The sequence below is a fragment of the Pseudophryne corroboree genome, chromosome 11 (assembly GCF_028390025.1).
Source record: "Pseudophryne corroboree isolate aPseCor3 chromosome 11, aPseCor3.hap2, whole genome shotgun sequence".
NCBI classification, from domain to species: domain Eukaryota; kingdom Metazoa; phylum Chordata; class Amphibia; order Anura; family Myobatrachidae; genus Pseudophryne; species Pseudophryne corroboree.
The window spans coordinates 51,543,742-51,570,468 of record NC_086454.1 but is presented as its reverse complement, the minus strand read 5'-3'; the positions used below and the strand labels follow the sequence as shown (position 1 = coordinate 51,570,468).

The following is a 26,727-nucleotide window of genomic DNA, read 5'->3' as shown; positions in this document are numbered from 1 at the left end:
TCTGAAAAAGACTTTTGTTAGGTTTTTTATTTTCAGGGAGCACTGCTGGCAACAGGCTCCCTGCATCGTGGGACTGAAGGGAGAGAAGCAGACCTACTTAAATGATAGGCTCTGCTTCTTAGGCTACTGGACACCATTAGCTCCAGAGGGTCGGAACGCAGGTCTCACCCTCGCCGTCCTCCTCACAGAGCCGGAAGATAGAAGCCGGGTGAGTATAAGAAGAAAGAAGACTTCAAAGGCGGCAGAAGACTTCAGATCTTCTCTGAGGTAACGCGCAGCGGAAACACTGCGCGCCATTGCTTCCACACACACACACACAGCGGGCACTGAAGGGTGCAGGGGGGACGCCCTGGGCAGCAATAATAAACCTCTAGGGACTGGCTAACATATACATATATGCTGCGGAGGCAGTATATTAAATAATCCCCCGCCAGTATTGGAAATTTGAGCGGGACCGAAGCCCGCCGCTGAGGGGGCAGAGTTTAATCCTCCAGCACTAACCAGCGCCATTTTCTCCATAGCACACTGCAGAGAAGCTGGCTCCCCGGACTCTCCCCTGCTGAACACGGTGACAGAGGGCAAAAAAGAGGGGGGGGCACATTTAATTGGCACAGTGAGTGTATATATATTTATATAAAAGCGCTGTTTTAACTGGGAATTTTGTTTCCAGTGTCAGGTGGCGCTGGGTGTGTGCTGGCATACTCTCTCTCTGTCTCTCCAAAGGGCCTTATTGGGAAACTGTCTCCATATAGATATATCCCCGCGTGTGTTGGCATGTCTGAAGCGGAAGGCTCATCTAAGGAGGAGGTGGAGCAGATGATTGTGGTGTCTCCGTTGGCAACGCCGACACCTGATTGGTTGGATATGTTGAATGTTTTAAATGCAAATGTGTCTTTATTACATCAGAGATTGGACAAAGCAGAGTCCAGGGATAGAACAGCGAGTCGATCCATGGCTTTGACTGTGTCACAGGGCCCTTCAGGGTCTCAGAAACGTCCACTGTCCCAAGTAGCAGACACTGATACCGACACGGATTCTAACTCCAGTGTCGACTATGATGATGCGAGGTTACACCCAAGGGTGGCCAAAAGTATTCATTAAATGATTATTGCAATAAAGGATGTTTTACATATCACAGATGACCCCTCTGTCCCTGACAAGAGGGTACACATGTTTAAGGAAAAGAAACCTGAGGTAACCTTTCCCCCATCTCATGAGCTGAACGCGTTATTTGAAAAGGCTTGGGAAACTCCAGACAAGAAACTGCAGATTCCCAAGAGAATTCTTATGGCGTACCCTTTCCCCGTGCAGGACAGGTTACGGTGGGAATCCTCGCCCAGGGTGGACAAGGCGTTAACATGCTTGTCCAAAAAGGTGGCGCTACCGTCTCCAGACACGGCAGCCCTCAAGGATCCTGCTGATCGCAGACAGGAAACTACCTTAAAATTAATTTATACACATACGGGTGCCTTGCTCAGATCGGCAATAGCGTCGGCTTGGGTTTGTAGCGCTGTAACGGCTTGGACGGATACTTTGTCAGCTGACATTGATACCCTGGATAGGGATACCATTTTATTGACCTTAGGTCACATTAAAGACGCAGTCTTATATATGAGAGACACTCAGAGAGACGTTGGTCTGCTAGGTTCGAGAGCCAACACCATGGCGATTTCTGCTAGGCGAGCCCTGTGGACCCGCCAATGGACGGGTGATGCCGACTCAAAGAGGCATATGGAAGTTTTGCCTTACAAAGGTGAGGATTTATTTGGGGAAGGTCTCGCGGACCTGGTTTCCACAGCTACCGCGGGTAAATCTACTTTTTTACCTTATGTTTCCCCACGGCAAAAGAAAACGCCGCAATATCAGATGCAGTCCTTTCGGTCGCATAAGTCCAGAAGAGGTCGGGGCTCTTCCTTCCTCGCCAGAGGTAAGGGTAGAGGGAAAAGAGTGCCTGCTACGGCTAGTTCCCAGGAGCAGAAGTCCTGCCCGGCTTCTACTAAATCCACCGCATGACGCTGGGGCTCCACTGAGGGAGTTCGCGCCGGTGGGGGCACGTCTTCGACTCTTCAGCCACGTCTGGGTTCAGTCAGACGTGGATCCTTGGGCAATGGAAATTGTATCCCAAGGTTACAAGCTGGAATTCGAAGACGTGCCTCCTCGCCAGTTTTTCAAATCGGCTTTACCAGCTTCTTCCCCAGAAAGGGAGATAGTTTTAGCTGCAATTCAAAAACTGTGTCAACAACAAGTGGTTGTCGAGGTTCCCCTAGTTCAACAGGGGAAGGGGTACTATTCAACCCTATTTGTGGTCCCGAAACCGGATGGCTCGGTCAGACCCATTCTAAATTTAAAATCCCTAAACCTGTACTTGACAAAGTTCAAATTCAAGATGGAATCGCTCCGGGCAGTTATCTCCAGCCTGGAAGGAGGGAATTTAATGGTGTCATTGGACATAAAGGACGCATACCTTCATGTCCCCATATATCCCCCTCATCAGGCGTACCTGAGATTCGCTGTACAGGACTGTCATTACCAGTTTCAGACGTTGCCGTTTGGGCTTTCCACGGCCCCGAGGATTTTCACCAAGGTAATGGCGGAAATGCTGGTGCTCCTGCGCCGGCAGGGAGTCACAATTATCCCGTACTTGGACGATCTCCTGATAAAAGCGAGATCAAGGGATCAGTTGCTGAAAAGCGTGGCGCTCTCCCTGAGAGTGCTGCAGCAACATGGCTGGATTCTGAATCTACCAAAGTCACAGTTGGTTCCAACAACTCGGCTATCTTTCTTAGGCATGATTCTGGACACGGAACAAAAGAGGGGTTTTCTCCCTATGGAAAAAGCACAGGAACTCCAGAACATGGTCAGAGACCTGTTAAAACCGAAAAGAGTGTCAGTCCATCAATGCATTCGAGTACTGGGGAAAATGGTGGCGACCTACGAGGCCATCCCCTTCGGCAGGTTTCATGCGAGGACGTTTCAGTGGGACCTTCTGGACAAGTGGTCCGGGTCCCATCTTCAAATTCATCAGAAAATAAGCCTGTCCCCCAGGGCCAGGGTGTCTCTCCTGTGGTGGCTACGGAGTGCTCACCTTTTAGAGGGTCGCAGGTTCGGCGTTCAGGACTTGGTTCTGGTGACCACGGACGCGAGCCTCCGAGGATGGGGAGCAGTCACACAAGGAAGAAACTTTCAAGGACTATGGTCAAGCCAGGAGGCTTGTCTACACATCAACGTACTGGAATTGAGGGCCATATACAACGGCCTACGTCAAGCGGAGAATCTTCTTCGCGACCTACCGGTTCTGATTCAATCAGACAACGTCACAGCCGTGGCTCATGTAAACCGCCAAGGCAGGACAAGGAGCAGAGCGGCAATGGCGGAAGCCACCAGGATTCTTCGCTGGGCAGAAAATCACATAAGCGCTTTGGCAACAGTCTTCATTCCGGGAGTGGACAACTGGGAATCAGACTTCCTCAGCAGACACGATCTCCATCCAGGAGAGTGGGGACTTCATCAAGAAGTTTTTGCAGAGATAACAAGTCATTGGGGACTTCCTCAAATAGACATTATGGCGTCACGCCTCAACAAGAAGCTTCAGAGGTATTGTGCCAGGTCAAGGGACCCTCAGGCAGTAGCAGTAGACGCCCTGGTGACACCGTGGGTGTTTCAGTCGGTCTATGTGTTCCCTCCTCTTCCACTCATCTCAAAGATATTGAGAATCATAAGACGAAAAAGCGTGCGGACAATACTCATTGTTCCAGATTGGCCTCGAAGGGCCTGGTATTCAGATCTTCAGGAAATGCTCACAGAAGATCCGTGGCCTCTTCCTCTCAGAGAGGACCTGTTGCAACAGGGGCCCTGCGTGTTCCAAGACTTACCGCGGTTACGTTTGACGGCATGGCGGTTGAACACCGAATCCTAGCTGGGAAAGGCATTCCAGAAGAAGTCATCCCTACTCTGATAAAGGCTAGGAAGGAGGTGACGGCGAAACATTATCACCGTATCTGGAGAAAGTATGTATCTTGGTGTGAAGCCAAGAATACTCCTACTGAGGAATTCCATCTGGGCCGTTTTCTCCACTTTCTACAGACAGGAGTGGATAGGGGCCTAAAATTAGGCTCCATTAAGGTACAGATTTCAGGCCCTATCAATTTTCTTTCAGAAGGAATTGGCTTCTCTCCCAGAAGTCAAGACTTTTGTAAAGGGAGTGCTGCACATACAGCCTCCTTTTGTGCCTCCAGTGGCACCATGGGACCTTAACGTGGTGTTACAGTTCATAAAATCTCACTGGTTTGAACCTCTTCAAACGGTTGAATTAAAATTTCTCACTTGGAAGGTAGTCACGTTGTTGGCCTTGGCATCTGCAAGGCGGGTGTCCGAATTGGCGGCTTTGTCTCACAAAAGCCCCTATCTGATTTTCCATATAGAGCGGAATTAAGGACTCGTCCTCAATTTTTGCCTAAAGTGGTTTCATAGTTTCATATGAACCAACCTATTGTGGTGCCTGTGGCTACAGATGACTTGGAGGATTCCAAGTCCCTTGATGTAGTCAGGGCCTTAAAAATGTATGTAGCCAGGACGGCTCGGGTTAGGAAAACAGAGGCACTGTTTATCCTGTATGCAGCCAACAAGGTTGGCGCTCCTGCTTCTAAGCAGACTATTGCTCGCTGGATCTGTAACCCAATTCAGCAGGCTCATTCTACGGCTGGATTGCCGTTACCAAATTCGGTAAAGGCTCATTCCACTAGGAAGGTGGGCTCTTCTTGGGCGGCTGCCCGAGGCGTCTCGGCATTACAGCTTTGTCGAATGGCGACTTGGTCGGGTTCAAACACTTTTGCAAAATTCTACAAGTTTGATACCCTGGCTGATGAGGACCTGATGTTTGCTCAATCGGTGCTGCAGAGTTATCCGCACTCTCCTGCCCGGTCTGGAGCTTTGGTATAATCCCCATGGTCCTTACGGAGTCCCCAGCATTCTCTAGGACGTAAGAGAAAATAAGATTTTAAACCTACCGGTAAATCTTTTTCTCCTAGTCCGTAGAGGATGCTGGGCGCCCGTCCCAGTGCGGACATATTTCGGCAAGCCTTGTATATAGTTATTGCTTACATAAGGGTTATGTTACAGTTGAGATCAGTCTTTGGCTGATGCTGTTTTTGTTCATACTGTTGACTGGTTGCGTATATTCCATGTTATACGGTGTGGATGGTGTGGGCTGGTATGAATCTTGCCCTTAGATTAACAAAAATCCTTTCCTCGTACTGTCCGTCTCCTCTGGGCACAGTTCTCTAACTGAGGTCTGGAGGAGGGGCATAGAGGGAGGAGCCAGTGCACACCCATCTAAAGTTCTTTATAGTGCCCCTGTCTCCTGCGGAGCCCGTGTATACCCCATGGTCCTTACAGAGTCCCCAGCATCCTCTACGGACTAGGAGAAAAAGATTTACCGGTAGGTTTAAAATCTTATTTTATCTTCAATGCTAACTAGCTGTTTTGTAAGGTTATAAATAGCAGGTGGTTGCAGACTTGTTGGTATCTGGTCTTTAGATCAACAGCACTTAGGTCGACACTCATTAGGTCAACCACTATTGGTCAACATGGTCACTAGGTCGACACATGAAAAGGTCGACATACGTTTTTTTTCACTTTTTAATATTTTTATTTTTTTTTTTTACTACCTACTTTACGATCCACGTGGACTACCATTGGGAATAGTAACCCGTGCCAAGTGCAGAGGTGGCGGAGCGAGGCACCTTGCCCGAAACATGGCGAGCGGACACGGTGCACTGCACTAATTGGGGTCTCTGTCACTTTCTGAAGAAAACTACACCCAAAAAACAATAAAAACCTCATATGTCGACCTTTTCCCATGTCGACCTAGTCACTCTTGACCAATAGTGGGCGACCTAATGACTGTCGACCTTATGATCCACACCCGTTTTAATATGCGTTTTGTGTTACAGGTGTCTGACGAAGTAATGACCTCTTCAAGTGCTATTGGGAAAATATAATTTACTATAGTTATTTAAATGTCAGTGAAACTTGTGTGTTATGGCTTCATGTATTGTACGTAGTTTCCGCCTTCTCTGTTAGAATCTTACCTGATGTTACATTGACGTACATCGACCAGTATGTCTGGGAGTTGGGAGATGAAGTGTTGCAGACTGTAATGCAGCAAACAAACACGTGGGGGCGCTGTGGTGTGATTTAGCTCTGTGAGAATTTTAATACAGCTGTGTAAGGAATACTGAAACCTCAAATACAAGTGACTGTGTAATACAATTACTACGTGGGGAGCTATAGTAGAACCTAGTGTATGGAATTCAGTATTAATAATTAACACTAGATGGTATATGCCAGCATTTCCCAACCTCAGTTATCAAGGCACACGAACAGTCCAGCATATTTAACTATTCTAAACATAAGTGGTCAGGAAAAGGTTAAACTTTCCATAATAAACAAACATAACAGAACCAGTAGGAGACAGAACTGCACTTTCTAAGCACACATTCTCCCACCTCATAGTAAGGAGTCTATTGCTTCTTTCTGGCAGCTGCTCTCTGATCCAGTGGACTGATTAAGCGGTCAGATCTCCATACACCGCAAACTTGGTAGAAGAAGCTGCTATACCAGGCATGCGCAACAGCTATAGTAATTGTATTATATACTGTTGCTATCGTGGTCCTAATCTGAACCCCTGACTAAGAGGTGCCAGGACACGCCCCGCCCCCTGCATTTGCCAGTGCCCTCTGCTGCTTTATCAGGAACATTTGTTAATCTGGTTTGTTCTTCGGTCAGTACATGGTTCCCAGTAAATTAATGGGACAGCATTACTCTGTATATTAGTTCAGCCCACAGAATGGCCGTCTCAGCTGTCCACAAGCCACGGCTATGTTTGAAGCGCATTCGTTCTCGCCGTAACTGACCAACGGATAATTTAATTTTGCATGGCATCTCAGTAAGAAAACATACTTTCTCCAGCAGGGTCGACAGCGGATTTGCACCAATCGGTCAAAGCTTTTTGGCCTCCCAGCATGCAACAGGCCCGCCCATATATCCTAGCCTCCATGCTCAGGCAAATTAGTTTTTTGTTTGGTGCGTCAGGAGCTGGACCATGGTCAGAGGGCTGCTGGTTTTTAGCTGCCCTAAGCTTTCTTATTTTATTTTTATAGTCTTACTATTTTTTTCTTGAGTGTTCTTTCTAAAAAGCGTTTTATATGTACCTTTGAAAGAGTTGCTCCAACAACTCTCCGCCGGGTCGCGACAACGCTTACCCACGAGTACAGTGCTGTTTCGGCGGGCGTCTGTGTCGGATATACTAGCAGGTCCAGCAGACGTTACCAGGCTGTGGCCGGAGCACGGGGAGAAGGTAAGGTATCGGTTCCGCTTAGAGTGGGAACGCGGACACGGCCGCACTGTTTTTGGAGGAGACTACCAAACAGTCGCTGACGTGGCTGCCAACGCGGGTGCACCAGCGCTTGGCCTTAGGGATCATAGGCTGCAGGAATAGTATGAGGCCGTGATCCCTAGGGTTGATGTCAGCAGTGGGGAGTCAGACGCTCTCCTGGTCGCCCCTCCCCCCCCCCCCCGGTTCATGACCAGTTTCCTCCAAGTCTTCCGCCATGAACTGTTTTCCCGCTTCCATCTCAGACTCTGCACAATAAGGGGACCCAGTCGCAGCATAGGCGGCTGTGTGACTGGTGCGTCTGTGTTCACTATAGGTTCATGGAGTGGCAGTGTACACTAGTAGCGTCTGGATCCACTCAGCGTTCGCAAACGTATTAATCGGTCCTGGAAGCGGAGTGAGTCTCCCTGTATCCCACTTTACTGAGTACGGGTAATTCAGCACTAAGTCTCTATCTACCTTTTTGAGTACGAATAGTTAGATAAGTGCCTATTGCATATGAGTTCTGTATACTATTACTGTTTCTTTGTCTTACGTCCTAGAGAATGCTGGGGACTCCGTAAGGACCATGGGGTATAGACAGGCTCCGCAGGAGACATGGGCACCTAAAAGAACTTTCTAGTATGGTGTGCTTTGGCTCCTCCCTCTATGCCCCTCCTCCAGACCTCAGTTAGATCTAGTGCCCAGAGGAGATTGGGTGCATTACAGGGGAGCTCTCCTGAGTTTCTCTGAAAAATAATTTTGTTAGGTTTTTTATTTTCAGGGAGCTCTGCTGGCAACAGACTCCCTGCATCGTGGGACTGAGGGGAGAGAAGCAGACCCACTTATTAAGAGTTAAGGGCTCTGCTTCTTAGGCTACTGGACACCATAAGCTCCAGAGGGAGTTGGAACACAGGTCTCACCCTGGGGTTCGTCCCGGAGCCGCGCCGCCATCCTCCTCACAGATGCCGGAAAAAAGAAGCCATGTGAGTATGACAGATCATAAGAAGACGTCAGGCGGCAGTAGACTTCAGATCTTCATGAGGTAAGTGCGCAGCAGGTAGATGCGCGCCTTTGCTCCCACATTTACACACATGGCACTGATGGGTGGAGGGCGCAGGGGGGGGCGCCCTGGGCAGTAATAAACCTTGTTTTTTGGCAAGAAGCATGTAGTTAGGCTGCGGGGCAGTAAACTACAAATCCCCGCCATTTTTTTTTCAAAATCTCGAGCGGGACCGAAGCCAGCCGCGCGAGAGGGCGGAGCTTGATCCCTCAGCACTAACCAGCGCCATTTTCTCCACAGAGGCTGCAGAGAACGTTGGCTCCCCGGACTCTCCCCTGCTGAGCATCAGAGGGCTGAAAATAAGAGAGGGGGGCACATATTTAAAGCGCAGTGAGTGGGGAATTCTGTATACATTTATATGTAAAAGCGCTATCTGGTTTTTATTTTTCCTGGGTCAGTTGGCGCGGGTGTGTGCTGGCATACTCTCTCTCTGTCTCTCCAAAGGGCCTTCTTTGGGGAATTGTCCCCTTATAGTTATATCCCAGTGTGTGTGTGTGGGGTGTCGGTACGTGTGTCGGCATGTCTGAAACGGAAGGCTTATCCAAAGAGGAGGTGGAACAGATGAGTGGTGTGTCTCAGTCGGCGGTGCCGACTCAGGATTGGATGAATATGTGGCATATGTTAAATGCTAGTGTAGCTTCACTGCATGAAAGACTGGACAAAGCAGAGTCCAGAGCGTCGGCAGGTAATCAGTCTACAGATTGTGCCGACTCACAGGACCCGTCGGGGTCTTAGAAACGTCCCTTCTCACAAATAAGGGACACAGATACCGACACAGACTCTGATTCCAGTGTCGACTATGATGAAGCAAGGTTGCACCCCAGGGTGACAAAAAGTATTCAGTGCATAATTATTGCAATTAAAGATGTGTTACATATCACTGATGAGCCCTCGGTGCCCGACACGAGGATACACATGGTCCCATGAAATTAGTGAGTTATGTGAAAAAGCTTGGGAAACTCCAGATAAGAAACTGCAGATTCCCAAAAGAGTTCTTATGGCGTACCCTTTCCCACAGGACAGGACAGGGTACGTTGGGAATCCTCTCCCACAGTGGACAAAGCCTTAACACGCCTTTCCAAGAAGGTGGCGCTACCGTCCCCTGACACAGCGGCCCTCAAGGACCCTGCGGACCCCAGGCAAGAGACTACACTAAAGTCTATCTACACTCATACTGGTACTTTGCTTAGACCGGCAATTGCGTCGGCATGGGTATGTAGTGCAGTAGCAGCTTGGACAGATACACTGTCAGCTGACCTTGATACCCTAGATAGGGATACAATTTTGTTAACATTAGCTCATATTAAGGACGCAGTCTTATATATGAGGGACGCTCAAAGAGACATTGGTTTACTGGGTTCAAGAGCCAATGCTATGGCTATTTCGTCAAGAAGAGCCTTGTGGATCCTCCAATGGACGGGGGATGCAGACTCAAAAAGGCATATGGAGGTTTTACCTTACAAAGGTGAAGTATTGTTTGGGGACGGCCTCGAGGACCTGATCTCGACAGCCACCGCGGGTAAGTCGACCTTTTTACCTTTTGTTCCCCAACAGCAAAAGAAACCCCCACAATATCAGATGCAGTCCTTTTGGTCGCATAGATCCAGAAGAGGTCGGGGCTCCTCTTTCCTCGCCAGAAGTAAGGGTAGAGGCAAGAGGACACCTGCTGAGGCTGGTTCCCAAGAGCAGAAGTCCTCCCCGGCTTCCGCTAAGTCCACCGCATGACGCTGGGGCTACCCTGCGGGAGTCCGCTCAGGTGGGGGCATGCCTTCGACTATTCAGCCAAGTCTGGGTTCAGTCAGACGTGGACCCTTGGGTGATAGAAATAGTCTCCCAGGGCTACAAGCTGGAATTCGAAGAGGTGCCCCCACGCCGATTTTTCAAGTCGGCCTTACCAGCTTCTACTCCAGAGCGGGAAGTAGTGCTAGTTGCAATTCAAACGCTGTGTCAACAGCGAGTGATTATCAGGGTTCCCCTGAGCCAACAGGGAAAAGGGTATTATTCAACCCTCTTTGTGGTCCCGAAGCTGGATGGTTCGGTCAGGCCCATTTTAAACCTAAAATCCCTGAACCTGTACCTGAAAAGATTCAAATTCAAGATGGAATCGCTCCAAGCGGTGATAGCCTGCCTGGAAGGGGTGGATTTTATGGTGTCACTGGACATAAAGGATGCTTACCTTCATGTCCCCATATATCCCTCTCATCAGGAGTACCTGAGATTCGCGGTACAGGATTGTCATTACCAGTTTCAGACGTTGCCGTTTGGGCTGTCCACGGCCCCGAGGATTTTCACCAAGATAATGGCGGAAATTATGGTGGTCCTGCGCAAGCGAGGAGTCACAATTATCCCATACTTGGACGATCTCCTGATAAAAGCGAGATCAAGAGAGCAATTACTGGAGAACGTGGCACTCTCTCAGAGAGTGCTTCAGCAACATGGGTGGATTCTCAATCTACCAAAGTCACAGTTGGTTCCGACAACACGACTAGCCTTCCTTGGCATGATACTGGACATGGAAAAAAATAAAGTTTTCCTCCCGTTGGAAAAAGTCCAGGACCTCCAGAACATGGTCCGAGAACTACTGAAGCCGAAAAGAGTGTCAGCTCATCAATGCACTCGGGTTCTGGGGAAAATGGTGGCAACTTACGAGGCCATTCCCTTCGGCAGGTTCCATGCAAGGACGTTTCAATGGGATCTTCTGGACAAATGGTCCGGGTCCCATCTACAATTACAACAAAAAATAACACTGTCCCCCAGGGCCAGGGTGTCTCTTCTATGGTGGCTGCAAAGTGCTCACCTTCTAGAGGGTCGCAGGTTCGGCATTCAGGACTGGATCCTGGTAACCACGGACGCGAGCCTCCGAGGATGGGGAGCAGTCACCCAAGGAAGAAATTTTCAGGGACTATGGTCAGACCAGGAGTCCTGTCTACACATCAACGTGTTGGAGCTAAGGGCCATATACAACTGCCTTCGACAAGTGGAGATTCTTCTTCGCAACCTACCGGTTCTGATTCAATCAGACAATGTTACAGCAGTAGCTCATGTGAACCGCCAAGGCGGGACAAGAAGCAGAGTCGCAATGGCGGAAGCCACCAGGATTCTTCGCTGGGCGGAAAATCACGTAAGCGCTATGTCAGCTGTCTTCATTCTGGGAGTGGACAACTGTGAAGCAGACTTCCTCAGCAGACACTATCTCCATCCAGGAGAGTGGGGACTTCATCAAGAAGTCTTTGCAGAGATAACGGATCTCTGGGGAGTTCCTCAAATAGACATGATGGCGTCACGCCTCAACAAGAAGCTTCGGAGGTATTGTGCCAGGTCCCGGGACCCTCAGGCAATAGCAGTAGAAGCTCTGGTAACACCATGGGTATTCCAGTCGGTCTACGTGTTTCCTCCTCTTCCTCTCATCACAAAAGTGTTGAGGATCATAAATCGAAAGAGTACAAACAATACTCATTGTTCTATCACGGAAGATCCCTGGCCTCTTCCTCTAAGGGAAGACCTGTTACAGCAGGGGTTCTGCATGTTCCAAGACTTACCGTGTTACGTTTGACGGCATGGCGGTTGAACGCCGGATCCTAGCGGAGAAGCGTATTCCGGAGGAGGTCATACCTACTCTAATAAAGGCTAGGAAGGAGGTGACGGTAAAACATTATCACCGTATCTGGCGGAAATATGTCTCTTGGTGTGAAACCAAGAATGCTCCTACGGAAGATTTCCATCTGGGTCGTTTTCTCCACTTCCTACAGACAGGAGTGGATATGGGCCTAAAGTTAGGCTCTGTTAAAGTACAGATTTCGGCCTTGTCAATATTCTTTCAGAATGAATTGGCTTCTCTCCCAGAAGTCCAGACGTTTGTAAAAGGAGTACTACACATCCAGCCTCCTTTTGTGGCACCATGGGACCTGAACGTGGTGTTGCAGTTCCTTAAATCACACTGGTTTGAACCCCTTAAAACGGTGGAGTTGAAATTTCTCACCTGGAAGGTGGTCATGTTGTTAGCCTTGGCATCTGAGAGGCGTGTGTCAGAATTGGCGGCCTTGTCTTACAAGAGCCCTTACTTGATTTTTTCACGTAGATAGAGCGGAATTAAGGACTCGTCCTCAATTTTTACCCAAGGTGGTGTCTTCATTTCATATGAACCAACCTATTGTGGTGCCTGTGGCTACGAGTGACTTGTAGGATTCCATGTCCCTGGATGTAGTCAGGGCCTTAAAAATGTATGTAGCCAGGACGGCTAGAATTAGGAAAACAGTTGCATTGTTTGTACTGTATGCTGCCAACAAGATTGGCGCGCCTGCTTCGAAGCAGGCTATTGCTCGCTTGATCTGTAACACGATTCAGCAGGCTTATGTTACGGCTGGATTGCCGTTACCGCATTCAGTAAAGGCCCATTCCACTAGGAGGGTGGGCTCTTCTTGGGCGGCTCGGCATTACAGCTTTGCCGAGCAGCAACTTGGTCGGGGTCAAACACTTTTGCTAAATTCTACAAGTTTGATACCCTGGCTGATGAGGACCTAGCATTTGCTCAGTCGGTGCTGTAGAGTCATCCGCACTCTCCCGCCCGATTGGGAGCTTTGCTATAAACCCCATGGTCCTTACGGAGTCCCCAGCATCCTCTAGGACAGGCTTTTTCAACCAGTGTGCCATGAATAAGGATTTATGGGGGGAACAATGTGAATAATTCATGTGGGAAGCAATAGGATTTATGTGGGGAGAAATGTGATTGATTTATGTGTGAGCAACATGATTTATGTGGGGAGCAATATAACTGATTTATGTGGGGAGCAATAGGATTTATGTATTGAGCAACATGATTTATGTGGGGAGCAGTGTGATTGTTTTTTCTGTGTAGGCCAAAGTATGTGTGGATTTTTTTTTCCTGTGAGGGCCAATGTGTGTGGGGTTTTTTTTTTCTTTCTGTGGGGAACTTATGGTGTGCCTTAGCAATTTTAAAATATTGTTCGGTGTGCCGCGAGTAAAAAAAAAAGGTTGAAAATCACTGATCTAGGACGTAAGAGAAAATAAGATTTTAAACCTACCGGTAAATCTTTTTCTCCTAGTCCGTAGAGCAGAGGTTCTCAAACTCGGTCCTCGGGGGCCACACAGTGCATGTTTTGCAGGTCTCCTCACAGAATCGCAAGTGAAATAATTTGCTCCACCTGTGGACCTTTTAAAATGTGTCAGTGAGTAATTAATACACCTGTGCACCTGCTGGGTTACCTGCAAAACATGCACTGTGTGGGCTCCCGAGGACAGAGTTTGAGAACCTCTGCCGTAGAGGATGCTGGGCGCCCGTCCCAGTGCGGAAAATCTGCAAGACTTGTATATAGTTATTGCTTACATAAGGGTTATGTTACAGTTAGACTCGGTCTTGGACCGGTACTGTTGTTTGTTCATACTGTTAACTGGTTATGTGTATTCCAGGTTATATGGTATGATTGGTGTGGGCTGGTATGAATCTTGCCCTTAGATTAACAAAATCCTTTCCTCGTGTTGTCCATCTCCTCTGGGCACAGTTCTCTAACTAAGGTCTGGAGGAGGGGCATAGAGGGAGGAGCCAGTGCACACCATACTAGAAAGTTCTTTTAGGTGCCCATGTCTCCTGCGGAGCCCGTCTATACCCCATGGTCCTTACGGAGTCCCCAGCATCCTCTACGGACTAGGAGAAAAGATTTACCGGTAGGTTTAAAATCTTATTTTTGCTATGCGTCTGAATACGGTAGATCTGTTCAAACATGATTCAGTAATATGTTCTCCTAAATACTTGAAATGTAGTTGTAGTTGATTATGTGCTCATATTGCTTATTATACTAATGTATAACATGTGATTGACTGCTAGTGTGATTGCTGACTTTACTATATAGTCTGTCAGGTTTTTTTTCTATTCCGATCCTCAATGCTGGTGCATAGCTGGGTAGGGTCGGATTGTATGTCACTTTAAAAAGCTTAAAGTGATTACAGTCACAAATTGTGTAGTACACTGTGGAAGTGTTGATTATTTATCATGTCTAAGAGTGGCAAAGGTGAGGAAGATAAACTCAGCAACACCTACACACTCATATCATGTTTGTCTTGCAAGCTGTGTTAAACTCTTAGGATCTGGTTCAGGATGGTTTGTGTGCAAATTGTTTTAGCTTTCACCAGGGTCTCTTGAAAAATACAAGGCAGATTCAGGTGCAGGTTGATCCACCTTGGGCTATGTTTTGCACAAACATCCAGTATAGCTGAATTCCTCCAACTCCTGTACCAGGGATAGGTTACAAGATTAACCCTTACATGCAGCTTCCCACCTATGGTTTATCACTTCAAGCAGCAGCCTCTCAAAAGAAACAGGCTGATAAGCCAGTGGTAAGTAAATCTTCATCCTCATAGGCTACGCATGTTTCAGATGAGGATTCATTGGAGGATGAAAGCTCAATAAATTCTACTTCAGCATACGAAGAGGAGGGGGAAGGTCTCAGCTCAGTGGATGTAGCGGAGTTAATTAAAGCAATGAAAGCCATTCTATCTTGAGAGGATTCAGCAGAGCCTGTGTTAAAAACCAAGGCACCTGTAAGACTGAGTTTCCAGGGTCAGATCAGCTGACGGAAATCATGGAAGAGGCTTGGGCTATGCCCAATAAGAAGTTTAGAATTCCTAAGTAATGAAATTCCAATTATTCACTTCCAGCTGAGGGTTGTTTAAAAAGGGAGGTGGCTCCTAAAGTGATTTGATTAGTGTGAAAATCTACATTACCTTTTGCCTTCAACATAAAGAAATGATGTCATGGATAGGAGAGTGGATGGTTTTTTTAAACTTTTTTTTTTTCTTTCCTGTCTGGGGCAGTCATAAGGCCAGCCATGGCTTCAGCTTGGATGGCAAAGGCAGTGGCTGCCTGGGCTGATGCATTGGAGGGGGATTTTTCAGTAGCATCTAGGGGGCAAAAATCCCATATAGCACATATAAAACAGGCTGCAATGTTCTTGGAAGAAGCAGCTTTGGATATGGGTACTATTGCCTTAAGGGCATCAGCTTCAACAATAGCTGCTCGCAGAGCAGTTTGGCTATGTATGTGGAAAGCTGATTCAGAATCTAAGAAGGTTTTGGAATCTTTGCCTTTTTCTGGAGATATTCTTTTTTTGTAAAGAATTGACAGATATTTTGGAGTCAGAAGCAGACTCCAAGAAGGTAAAGTTTCCTTCCACATACAAATTCAAACCTAAAGTTCCAGCTTTTCGTCCCTTTCGGTCTCAAGGAAAAGCTAAAGGAAAAAGTGTTGGCAGGCAGTCCCAATACAACAAGTCTGGTAAGACTAAAAAGCATTGGGCTACTAGAGGCATGGTTGGTAAAACAGATAATAAGCCATCAGGCTGATGGTGCGGGCCTCCACCTGGGGGATCCCAGGATGGGTGACCGACTTCTTCTTCAGTTTGTACAGATCTGGCAGCAGTCTACAACAGATGCCTGGGTGCAGGAAGCGGTATATCTAGGTTATGCTTTTGCCTTCAAGAAGCACCCGCCTCAAAGTTTTTTTTTGTACCAGCCTGTCTCGGGTAGAGACGAAGGCCAGGGCTTTGCAAGAAGCAGTTCAGAAATTGCTTCAATCAGGAGTTGTCATTCCAGTTCCTCCTGCACGACGAGGACAGGGTTTTTACTCCAACCTGTTTCTACTACAGAAACCAAATGGGTCATTCCGGCCCATTCTCAATCTCAAAGTGCTGAACAAATACATTTGGGTACCTCGGTTTCATATGGAGACTTTACATTCCGTCATTTTGGCCATGGAGCCAGGGGATTATATGGTATCCCTGATTATACAGGATGCTTACCTACATGTTCCTATAGCACTGTACCATCAGTGTTATCTCAGGTTCGCTTTCCTCCAACAGCATTTTCAGTTCCAGGCCCTACCTTTTGGGTTAGCCACAGCCCCCAGAGTATTTACCAAGATTATGGTGGTAATGGCAGCTTATCTCCACCGACAGGGGATAAGAATTTTTCCATACCTCGACAATCTTTTAATCCTGGCACAGTCGCAGGAATTGCTCCTATGTCATTTGCAACTGAAAATAACGTGTCTGCAAAGGCACGGGTGGCTCATAAATTGGTCAAAATCGTCTCTAGTTCCGTCACAGCAGATGACTCACTTGGGAGCTGTAATGGATTCAAGTCTTTAGAGAGTAATTTTACCTCTGAACAAGATATCCATGGTTCAGTCAAGGATTCAGGACTTGCTACACAGTCTAAAGGTATCCATTCATGCAGCAATGCGTGTGATGGGATTGATGGTGTCAACATTTGACATGGTGGAGTATGCACAGTTCAACTCGAGGCCTCTGCAGCATCTGATTCTTGCCAAATGGAATGGGTTGCATCAGATGATAAAAACGCAGACTATGGTTCTTACGGTGGAAGTAAGAAGGTCATTAGCCTGGTGGCTACAGACCTCCCATCTGGACAAGGGGAGACCCTTTTGGATATCAGATTGGGAAATTCTGACAACGGATGCCAGTCTTCAGGGCTGGGGAGCAGTTCAGGAAGGTTGTGGTTTCGGGGCAATGGACCAAGGAAGAAGGTTGCCTGCCAATAAATATATTGGAACTTCGGGCCATATACATGGAACTGATTCAGGCAAAGGACATTCTTCAGGGAAAACCAGTTGAGATCCGCTCTGACAAGGCAATGGCAATAGCGTACCTCAACCATCAGGGAGGAACTCGCAGGCAAAAAGCGATGAAGGAGGCAAGTCACATACTAAAGTAGGCAGAACTTCATCATCCAGCCTTGTCCGCAGTGTTCGTTCCGGGAGTCCTAAACTGGAAAGCTGTCGACATGTCATTCATGCAAGCAAATGGGCTCTACACCCGGAGGTCTTCCAGACTCTAGTAGACAAGTGGGGCGTCCCGTCAGAACAACAAAGTTCTCGCATACGGGTCAAGAACAAAGGATCCCAGAGCAATCTTTGTGGATGCCCTGTCGGTGAGATGGGACTTTCATCTGGCTTATGCGTTTCCTCCAATCACCCTGTTACCCAGGGTGATGAGAAAGATAAAGCAAGGAAAGGGTGCCGTAATACTAATATCTCCGGCTTGGCCCAGAAGGCATTGGTACACAGATCTGCAGAGAATGACGCTGGATGCTCCACTCCTGCTCCCTCAACATCCAGATCTACTGATGCACGGTCCTTGTTATCACAGATATCTGGATCGACTGTCTTTGACGGTGTGGCTCTTGAAACCTCTATCCTGAAGTCAAGAGGATTCTTGCAACAGGTAATTCAACCAATGCTCAGAGCAAGGAAACCTTCCAGAATATGGCAAACCTATATTCATTGGTGCAGTGAACGGAAAATGGACCCTAAGTCTTTCAGAGTTTCCAGGGTCTTAGCATTACTTCAGACAGGAGTGGATAAAGGTTTGAAGGTGGCTTCCTTGAGAGTGCAAGTTTCAGCATTGACTGTATGATTCCAAAAGAAAATTTGCCAATTTACAGGAAGTGCGTACTTTTTTTCCAGGGAATGTTGCGCATTCAACCTCCTTTTGTTCCTCCTACAGTGCCTTGGGACTTAAATTTAGTCCTAAAGACCCTTCAAGTTGCCCCATTTGAACCACTTAATAAAGTGGATCTTAAATGGTTGACAGCTAAAGTTCTCTTTTTTTTATTTTATTTTTTAATGGCCATTACGTCAGCTAGAAGAGTGTCAGATTTAGGGGCATTGTCATGGTGTGAAGTAGTGTATGCCGCCGGAATCCCGACCGCCGACATACCGACAGCTGGGCGAGCGCAAATGAGCCCCTTGCGGGCTCACTGCACTCGCCACGCTGCGGTCGTGGACCCCCAAGAGGGAGAAAAAGTGTTGGTATGCCGGCTGTTGGGATTCCGGCGCCGGTATACTGTGCACCGGGATCCCGACAGTCGGGAAACTGAAGACCACCCATTGTCATGTCGTTCCCCATTTCTGATTTTTTTATCCAGATAAAGCAGTTCTAAGAACTAGATCTGGGTATCTTCCTAAGCTGGTGTCTAAATTCCACCTTAACGAAGAAATTCTAGTCCCGGCTTTCCAGGTATCGGGCCTTTCTGCGGGAGATGCATCGCTGGACGTGGTCTGTGCCTTAAGGATCTACGTGGATCGTACCAGTGCCATCAAAGACAAATTCTCTCTTCATACTCTACGGATTTCTGAGGATGGCCTGCTGATAAGCAGACACTGGCGAGGTGGCTTCAGATGACTATTTCAGAAGCATATTCTCAAGCTGATCTCCCTGTTCCGGCTAATGTGCCTGCTCACTCTACTCGTAAAGAATGTCCATCATGGGCAGCACAACGTGGTGCTTCAGCAGAACAGATATCTAAGGCAGCCACATGGTCTTCCATTAACACATTCATTAGACATTATGCCATGGATACCTTTTACCTCTCAGGATGCTGAATTCGGGCGAAGGATTCTCTTGTCCAATCAGCAGCGTCCCCACCACTAAATTGCTTTGGGACATCCCAATGTTATCCTGTGGATAACATGTGGACCCTGCCGGAGAAATATACGTTATGGTAAGAACTTACCGTTGATAACGGTATTTCTCCTAAGTCCACAGGTATCCCACCCTGACGCACCTGATTTGAGGATCCTTTTACTCACTAACCTCTTCCTTCTTGTACGGAAGGGTGTGTGTGTGTGTTCTTCTCGCCTGATTAGGGCTATCTATGATGCTCCTGCCTTGAGCTTTGGGAATACAACTGATTTGCCTGAGGCGGGGATATATGGACGGGCCCGTTGCATGCTGGGAGGCCGAAAAGCTTTGACCGATTGGTGCAAATCCACTGTCGCTTCATCATATCCCAATGTTATCCTGTGGAACCTGTGGACTTGTAAGAACTTACCGTTGATAACAGTATGTTCTTACCATAACGTATATTTCAAGTGCATTTAGTAGAGCATTAGTACAGATATGCCTCCTGTTTAAAGAAGATCAAACAAAATAAAGACAAAGATGAGCATTATAACAATACATAGATTAGAACTATGTTTTAGGTTTCATTTTTGTTTGTTCTCTAATTGGATAAGCTTTCAAGTTATTATGTATTGCTGCGAGAGAATAGTTTTGCTTTAATGTACTCTGTGTGTGAGCTTTCCTGTTGTTCTCCTAGGAGCACCTGAACTTTGTGCTGGAAATCTGTCAGGGTGAACTCTACGTCCTGGATCCTGAGCTGATCATTACCCAGTCTGTGGGTACTTCTCCGGCGATGCCTTTCAGAGACCAATCCGCAAGCCCCACCAGCCAACATTTCCAGTTCCCCCTCCTTCCACCGTCCTCTCCACCGAACTCCCCCTCTTTACCCGAGTCTCAGAAGGGGCCATCACCCAGGGGAAGGACCTGTAGTGACAGCTCCGTGACTAAGCCAGATCTAAATTCTGGGGACAGGTACGTTGCGCTCTGGAAACTTGGCACCACCACCACACGACCGGTTCATTGTACAGTTTATTAACATACCTGGAATACCAGATTGCAAAAATACGGTTGGTTAGGCCCTTGGATTACCAGATTGCACAGATGAGGTTGGTTAGGCACGGTGTTGAGCAACCAGATCTCATCGTTCCAGTCTGGAAGAGTTGCGGCACTACCACTATATGGTTTAGGATTGTGTGTGTGGTAATCCCTGTATATAGCAGTTTCTGGCATGTAAATAACACGGGAGGATTTACGAGTAGTGATGGGTCCATGTACCTACATGTGATGTTACCATCTGTTTTTCATTTAAATGTATACTAAACAAATCATCCCTCTGACATATTTACACAAGGGATTTGTGAAGCTCTCTGAGATACTATCTTTGTGGGATGATGCTGGTTCTTAATGTGCGTAATAAAATGTAATTTCCTTAGTCATCCAGGCAGGGGGGGATGTTCCTATGTTTATATAACGTCCCATAATATAAATAAAGCTATGGCAGCATTCTTGGTGTCAACACATACAGGAGAAGTCGTTTAGCTCTATCTACCCTGGTCTTCAGATGCAGGATATGCTGCCAGTAAATATGTTCAGGTGATGAGAGACGGTCATTTAGGAGCCAGTTGATGATAATAATAATTTTATTTATATAGCGCTCTTTCTCCAACAGGACTCAAGGCGCTTTATAGACATCATAAACAATGCACATAATACAGAAGACTTAAGTAATACAGCAATAGACAAGCCACACAGACATAAAAAGAACACCTAGAGCGCACAGTAAGCACAATGCAGGATTGGTGTAGGTATTTGGGGTAATAACTTCCATGGGTTGTATATTCCACCCTCACAAGGTAGCAGGTGAGGTAGCCATCTTGGACGCACTGTGTAGGATTACCCTGGGTGGAATAGTCTACCCCTAGAAGAGATGACACAGAATGGGGTGATTGCAGCATCCTAACGCTCAGAGTAGGGCCAAACAAAGCAAGTCCAGGTATTTTTCATCCCATCCACAAGTGTACCAGATGAGGCAGCCATGTTGGGTGCACTACGAAGGTTACACTGTGGGAGGCGAGTCATACAAGTGCCTAATGCACCTGTGTAATAGTGTGATGTACCCTGTATGGAAAGAACCACGTAAAAAATATCCTACCTGTGATGGAACCATCTGAGGGCAACCATCTGGGGTGCACTGCGTAGGTTACCGCTGGCAGGGTGTGCGATCAGTGGAGGTACACATTACAGGAATAGCACACAGTGGGGTGGAAGTACGCTGTAAGAAAAACGCACAAAGCCACAGCTGTGTCACTCCACAAGTGTACACAGTAGCAGCTCTCACACAGACACTGCTCACAGGAAAGCAGCACTGCCTCACTGTGACAGATATTTCTGACAGAAATATTTCCCAAAATGTCACATTTACCCCATAATTCAAATGATTTCACCTCAAACGTGACTTGTACAATGATGACCTATTCAAAAAATGTGAACAGGACACCCCCGAGCAGCCCCTTCAGACTCCGCAGCATCTGTGTCACCCTACGTTATCTCCACGCAGAACTATTTTATAAGAATATAATAAATGGTATGTGTCTGATTATACACACGCCTTAGGTGGCTGAATGCACTCGGCCGTCACAACACACACCATGGTGTTCGTATATATCAGAGCGCGACCTCACGCCCAGGAGTCGCATATCTGTTATATATATAATATTATTTACATCATTTACACTCATAAAGTTGGACTAATGTAATTGTAACATCTTGTTTCGCATTAACAAAAAAACACTAAAAGTAAAGATATTTCCTAACACTAACGAGCCGCTTGGCTCTGGGGAAAGCAGTCACCATACCGCTAGTCGTTATCCCGGACATAGCAATGCCGATGCCGGAATCCCTACGAGCAACCGTGCCCGCAGGGGCCAATACTTATTATATCCAGCACCTTTTCTAGGGGCGGGATGTAATAAAGTGAGTTCGGTAACCATGCGGGACATGCCGACCAAACTGACTCTTTTTTTTAAAGGGGCAATCATGTAGCAGGAATTGTTTAGCCTTGTACGTGATTGCCCCTTTGAAAAAAAAAAAGTCCAAAGTCAGCCGGCATCCCGCACGGCCGCCGAATACAGACTTCATTACATTCCCAACCGGTGTCTACAGTCTTTGACATAGGTGGTCTCTCTCTCTCTTCCTTCTCGTCCGCCAGAGAGACAAAGATGGAACCAGGGTATCCCAGACACTCTCCAGCACCAATAGAAAGCGCCAGAGCCCCATTAAAGGTGCAGGGAACTCTTGGTTGAGGTTCCCACTGTATCCCAACAATTGTTACCCTGTCATGTGACTAATTGTTAGCGGAACATACCAGTACCTGGGAGGAATTATGGAAAACTTGGAGTTCTATTTCTCCCTTTTGCCTGTTTTCTCTATACCAATTGTTCCCAAACTCAGTCCTCAGGGCACCCTATCAGACCAGGTTTTCAAGAATATTCATGCTTGAGCACATATATAGTTTTCAAGAATATTCATGCTTGAGCACATATTAAATTGAGGTAGTTAACCCACATGTGCTTAATCATGGATATCCTGAAAACCTGGACTGTTGCTTGGTCTTGGAGACCGTTTGGGAATCACTGCTCTATACCAGTGGTTCCCCAAACTCGGTCCTCAGGTACCCCCAACAGTTCATGTTTTCCAGGTCTCCTTACAGGATTGCAAGTGAAATAATTTGCTCCACCTGTGGGTCTTTTAAAATGTGTCAGTGAGTAATCAATACACCTGTGCTCCTGCTAGGTGACCTGGAAAACACGAACTGTTGGGGGTAGTAACAGAGTTTGGAACCACTCCTCTATACAAAAAAAAAGAAATAAATGAAAATAGAAATACATTGACTTGACCGTGCTTACAAAAATTCTGCCTTGTCATTCTCCCTACAAGCGTTGTAGGCGCCATCAGTAAATGCTGTTCGCACTGTGTGTACTCCGATATTGATTCCTCCTTCCAGGTAATGAGGCAGTATGTTCCCAACAAAGACACAGTTAGTGTAGAAAAAATAGATCTTATACGCAGACACTTTTATACGCTGCTACGAAGTTCTTCTATAATGCTGTCTCTACTTTGTGGAGTTTTGAGACCGAAAAGAAAGCTAATTCTATTTCTCTTTACTTTTCAGGACAGAGAATGACATCTCAGAGGCTCACCCTGGTGAGTGTGACTATAAAAGACATGCATTGCTTTCCGGAATAAAGCCTATTCAGCCACTGGCGTATTTGTAATAGGTGCAGTGTGGTGCACACGGGCCGCCAGGGTCCAGGGGGGGCCACACCACACACTCTTTTCAATACTTACCCTCCGGAGTCCCGCATCGCAGCAGCACTACGCTGCAGAAATCACTGGGAAAATGCACGCATAGGCAGTAGGAAAATCACTGGGAAAATGGCCACTCCGCCATTTTCATAGAGTCCTGCGTATGCGTTCTAGACTCTGGGACTGCACTAGGGTCCCCTAGTGCCCAGAGTTAAGAACGCTGCCGGCTAAAGAGGATGAGTCCCAGAAGGAGACTGCACACGGGCCCCCTCATCTCTGAAGACGCCCCTGTATACAGCGGCTTTGGTTCTCCAGCTGGAGTAAGACTGCAAGGAATGCTAAATCTGTGGTAGAGCATGCTGGGATGCGTTTCCCATCAGCTGGAGAGCCACAGGTTGACCAGGCCTCGTATACAGTGAGTAGGATTTGCATGACAAGCCTCTCATATGTAACCGTGTGTCTCCGGCCTGGTGTCCGTAATAGGGCACTCTCTGGTGTCTTTCTGTGTACCTTCTCTTTCTGTGCAATACGTAGTCGCTGTTTGATTTGTGCTTATGTTTATTATTTTTAGATGAAGCTTTATTGGAATCTGCTAAAATCAATGATCTTAAAAGGGTACGTATGGGAGACTGGTTTGAGGATACAGTATCCATATTATGTTATATTTATTTGGCTGCCACAAAGGGTTACCGAAGCGCCACACACAAGGGTGCAACATAGAATAATTTGCACGGCATTAGACTAATACGGACAAGTGCATGACCTCAGAAATAAATATTGGTAATGTACAGATGGGTCCGCGTTTATCTTGGCCTTTAATAGGATTAATTGAGCCAGGTCAGTCCGACTTAATCCCCTGCTGTAATGACTGCTGTATTGTTCTCTGCATTATATTGCAGCTGAGAACAATAGATGAAGGGTTTATGTTAATTAACCATGGTGTGCCTAGGCGCAGTAAAGAAGTCAAGATAAAGGAGGGACCCATCTGTAACAGAGCGATGACTTGAGCTAGACTCTAAGGTGGCGAATGTCTTGCTGACACTGTGGCAGGGGCTTTGCTGTGAGGGGTAACAGTCACTAGACCTGGCTTTGCTCTAAGGTTTTCATCCTCCCCTCTCCCTGTTCTGGCCTTTGTTGTAGTTCCGTGAGGCCCATCGTGCTGGGGGTAACCTAACTCAACAAGACTTGGACGGCTGCACTCTTCTACATCACGCTGTGAGCGCCGGAAGCAAAGAGATCGTCAAGTACATCATTGAGCATGGTGAGTGCTCGAACTGCAGCCTCAGTCCCTCCTGTTGATTGGCTGTAGTAAAACGAAATGAAAAAAAATGACGTATATACAGCCGCCTTCCAGAACTGTACATCTGCCTGCAAGATGGTCGTTGTTATTCAGATTGTATAAACAATTGTGGTGTTATCAAGATCTGATCGGGATGAATCGGATTGTTATAGAGCTGATCAGATATCACTGGCCACTCATAGGCCTGTATATATGGTCACCGACCCCTGTTTTGCATGGTTCCCTTGCCTTGCTGTTACAAAGGCATTCTGTAGTACAGCTGACTGACAAAAGACTGGATCTTACACACTGACCTCTACTCGTACTTCTGATTGGCTAATTATGTGGCCGTTTAGTGACTGGGACAAACCATTAGATTGCATTGTGTCCGCCAACTTTATATTCAATGAATCCCTAAAACAAATCACGCCCAGTGTACACTAACGAAGCCGAACGTGCAGACTCTTCTGTATACTGAACTGAAGTGTATGTGGTGCTGCTATTCGTCCCCAGATCAGTGGCTCACTGCAGAGTGCTGATCTATAATGCCGCCATGAGAAAATAGGGCTGTCGGGGAGAAAAATAGATTCACTGCGAGGCCGGAGATGGAATTCTTTTCCCTGTGCCTCATTCTGTAGTCGACCCACTTTTCAGGGGTAGTTCCGTGATTGGGATCAGTATGATCTGCCGATGGCCGGGATGCTGGCAGTCCGTATACAGACAGTGGTATCCCGTCCATCAGAATACAGACAGCCCCCCAGTGAGCTCCCTAACCTTTACCCTACCCTAACCCTCCCTTCCCCGCTGCCTAAACCTAACCCTCCATGCTAGGTGCCTAACCCTCCCTGCCCAGTACCTAACCCTAACCTTCCCATCCCTGAACCCTAACGCCCCTTCTGATGGCTGTACCTAACAAACACCCCACCCCCCTTCCCCGATCCCATCCCACTGACAGAAGGATCGGGTTTCCGTGTGTCGGTATTTAGACGCCGGGATCCCGTGTCCTGTCTGGATGTCTGTGTTCCAGTTGCAGTCGGTAATTCGAGCGCCGGGACCCCGTCCGTCTGTATCCTCACTGCATCCCCTATGATTTATGATTTATGTGTTGCACACATGGGCAGGTCCTGCGGCGTAGCAAAGATACAAGGCCAGATCTAGGCACTCTGGGCAGGTGTAGTATGGTATGCCGGCGGCCAGCATACCGGCGCCGGAATCCCGACCGCCGGCATACCGACAGCTGGGCGAGCGCAAATGAGCCTCTTGCGGGCTCGCTGCGCTCGCCATACTGCGTGCACGGTGGCGCGCTATCTGTTCTCCCTCCAGGGGGGGTCGTGGACCCCCAAGAGGGAGAAAAGGTGTCGGTATGCTGGGTGTCGGGATTCCGGCGCCGGTATACTGTGCGTCGGGATCCCAACAGCCGGCAAACTGAAGACCACCCTTCTGGGCAAGTGCCCTGATCAATTGGGGGCCTGACAATGCCTCGGGCAGATGACCACTTGAACAGGCCAATCACTGTCCTCTAATGCCAGGATTTCTGCATGATCCAAACAATCCATCCAATCAAATGATCTGATAATGCTCATGCTGGCCGATTGTCTTTGTTCCATGTATAAAGGTTCACCCCTTTATCTACCAGTCGCTGCTTCTCTCTGCAGCCATATGTAGTGCTCTAGTCAACCCATGTTTACATTCTGTATCTTTCCTGCCAGCCTAATGCCTCATGTAAACTGCCTGGAGCAATAACCGGACAGATGTTAATTATAGACTCTTGGCAGCTAATTATCCTTATAACGTCTTATTCCTCGCTCCAAGCTCTGGCACATTTTCTCAGTCTTTGTCAAATTATCTCTTTAAAACTCTGTCTTTCAGCTGTTTGGACGCTCAGTCCAGCTTCACTCCGACGTCCTCCAGCTGTCTATTGCACTTACATTTTGTACTTCTGATGGTCTCTCTCTTTTCTCACTCTTTGTCCAGCTCCCTCTGAAATCCTGGATGTTGCCGAACAGAAGAAGTAAGTTTACCCAAACACCTAATGAAATTCACAGATGTGGGTGGGTGTGCTGAATCATGGGTGTTAGGGTGTGTACACACTGTGAGATATTTTCTTTCGATTTTGACTATATAGGCAAAATTGCAAGAAAAGTTAGTGCAGATCGCAAGGTGAAAGTCACCTTGCTATCCAGATTTGATCCCGATGCGCGGTCCCGCCAGGTCGGCATCGCAAGAAAAGATAGACTGTGTAGGTAAGTCAATCCTTGCTAGATTGGTGTACTAT

At 47.3% G+C, this 26,727-nt stretch overlaps 1 protein-coding gene across 6 annotated transcripts in view; it reads left to right on the top strand.

Moving 5' to 3' along the window:
• DGKZ (diacylglycerol kinase zeta) overlaps nucleotides 1–26,727 on the top strand; it is a 268,679-nt gene that overhangs the window by 234,119 nt on the left and 7,833 nt on the right. For all 6 annotated transcript variants that reach the window (XM_063944285.1, XM_063944286.1, XM_063944284.1 and 3 more), the window contains 5 exons: nucleotides 19,566–19,840; nucleotides 23,040–23,071; nucleotides 23,745–23,788; nucleotides 24,314–24,434; nucleotides 26,427–26,463. In XM_063944285.1, the coding sequence (XP_063800355.1) occupies nucleotides 19,566–19,840; nucleotides 23,040–23,071; nucleotides 23,745–23,788; nucleotides 24,314–24,434; nucleotides 26,427–26,463 (509 nt within the window). The remainder of the gene's footprint in view (nucleotides 1–19,565; nucleotides 19,841–23,039; nucleotides 23,072–23,744; nucleotides 23,789–24,313; nucleotides 24,435–26,426; nucleotides 26,464–26,727) is intronic.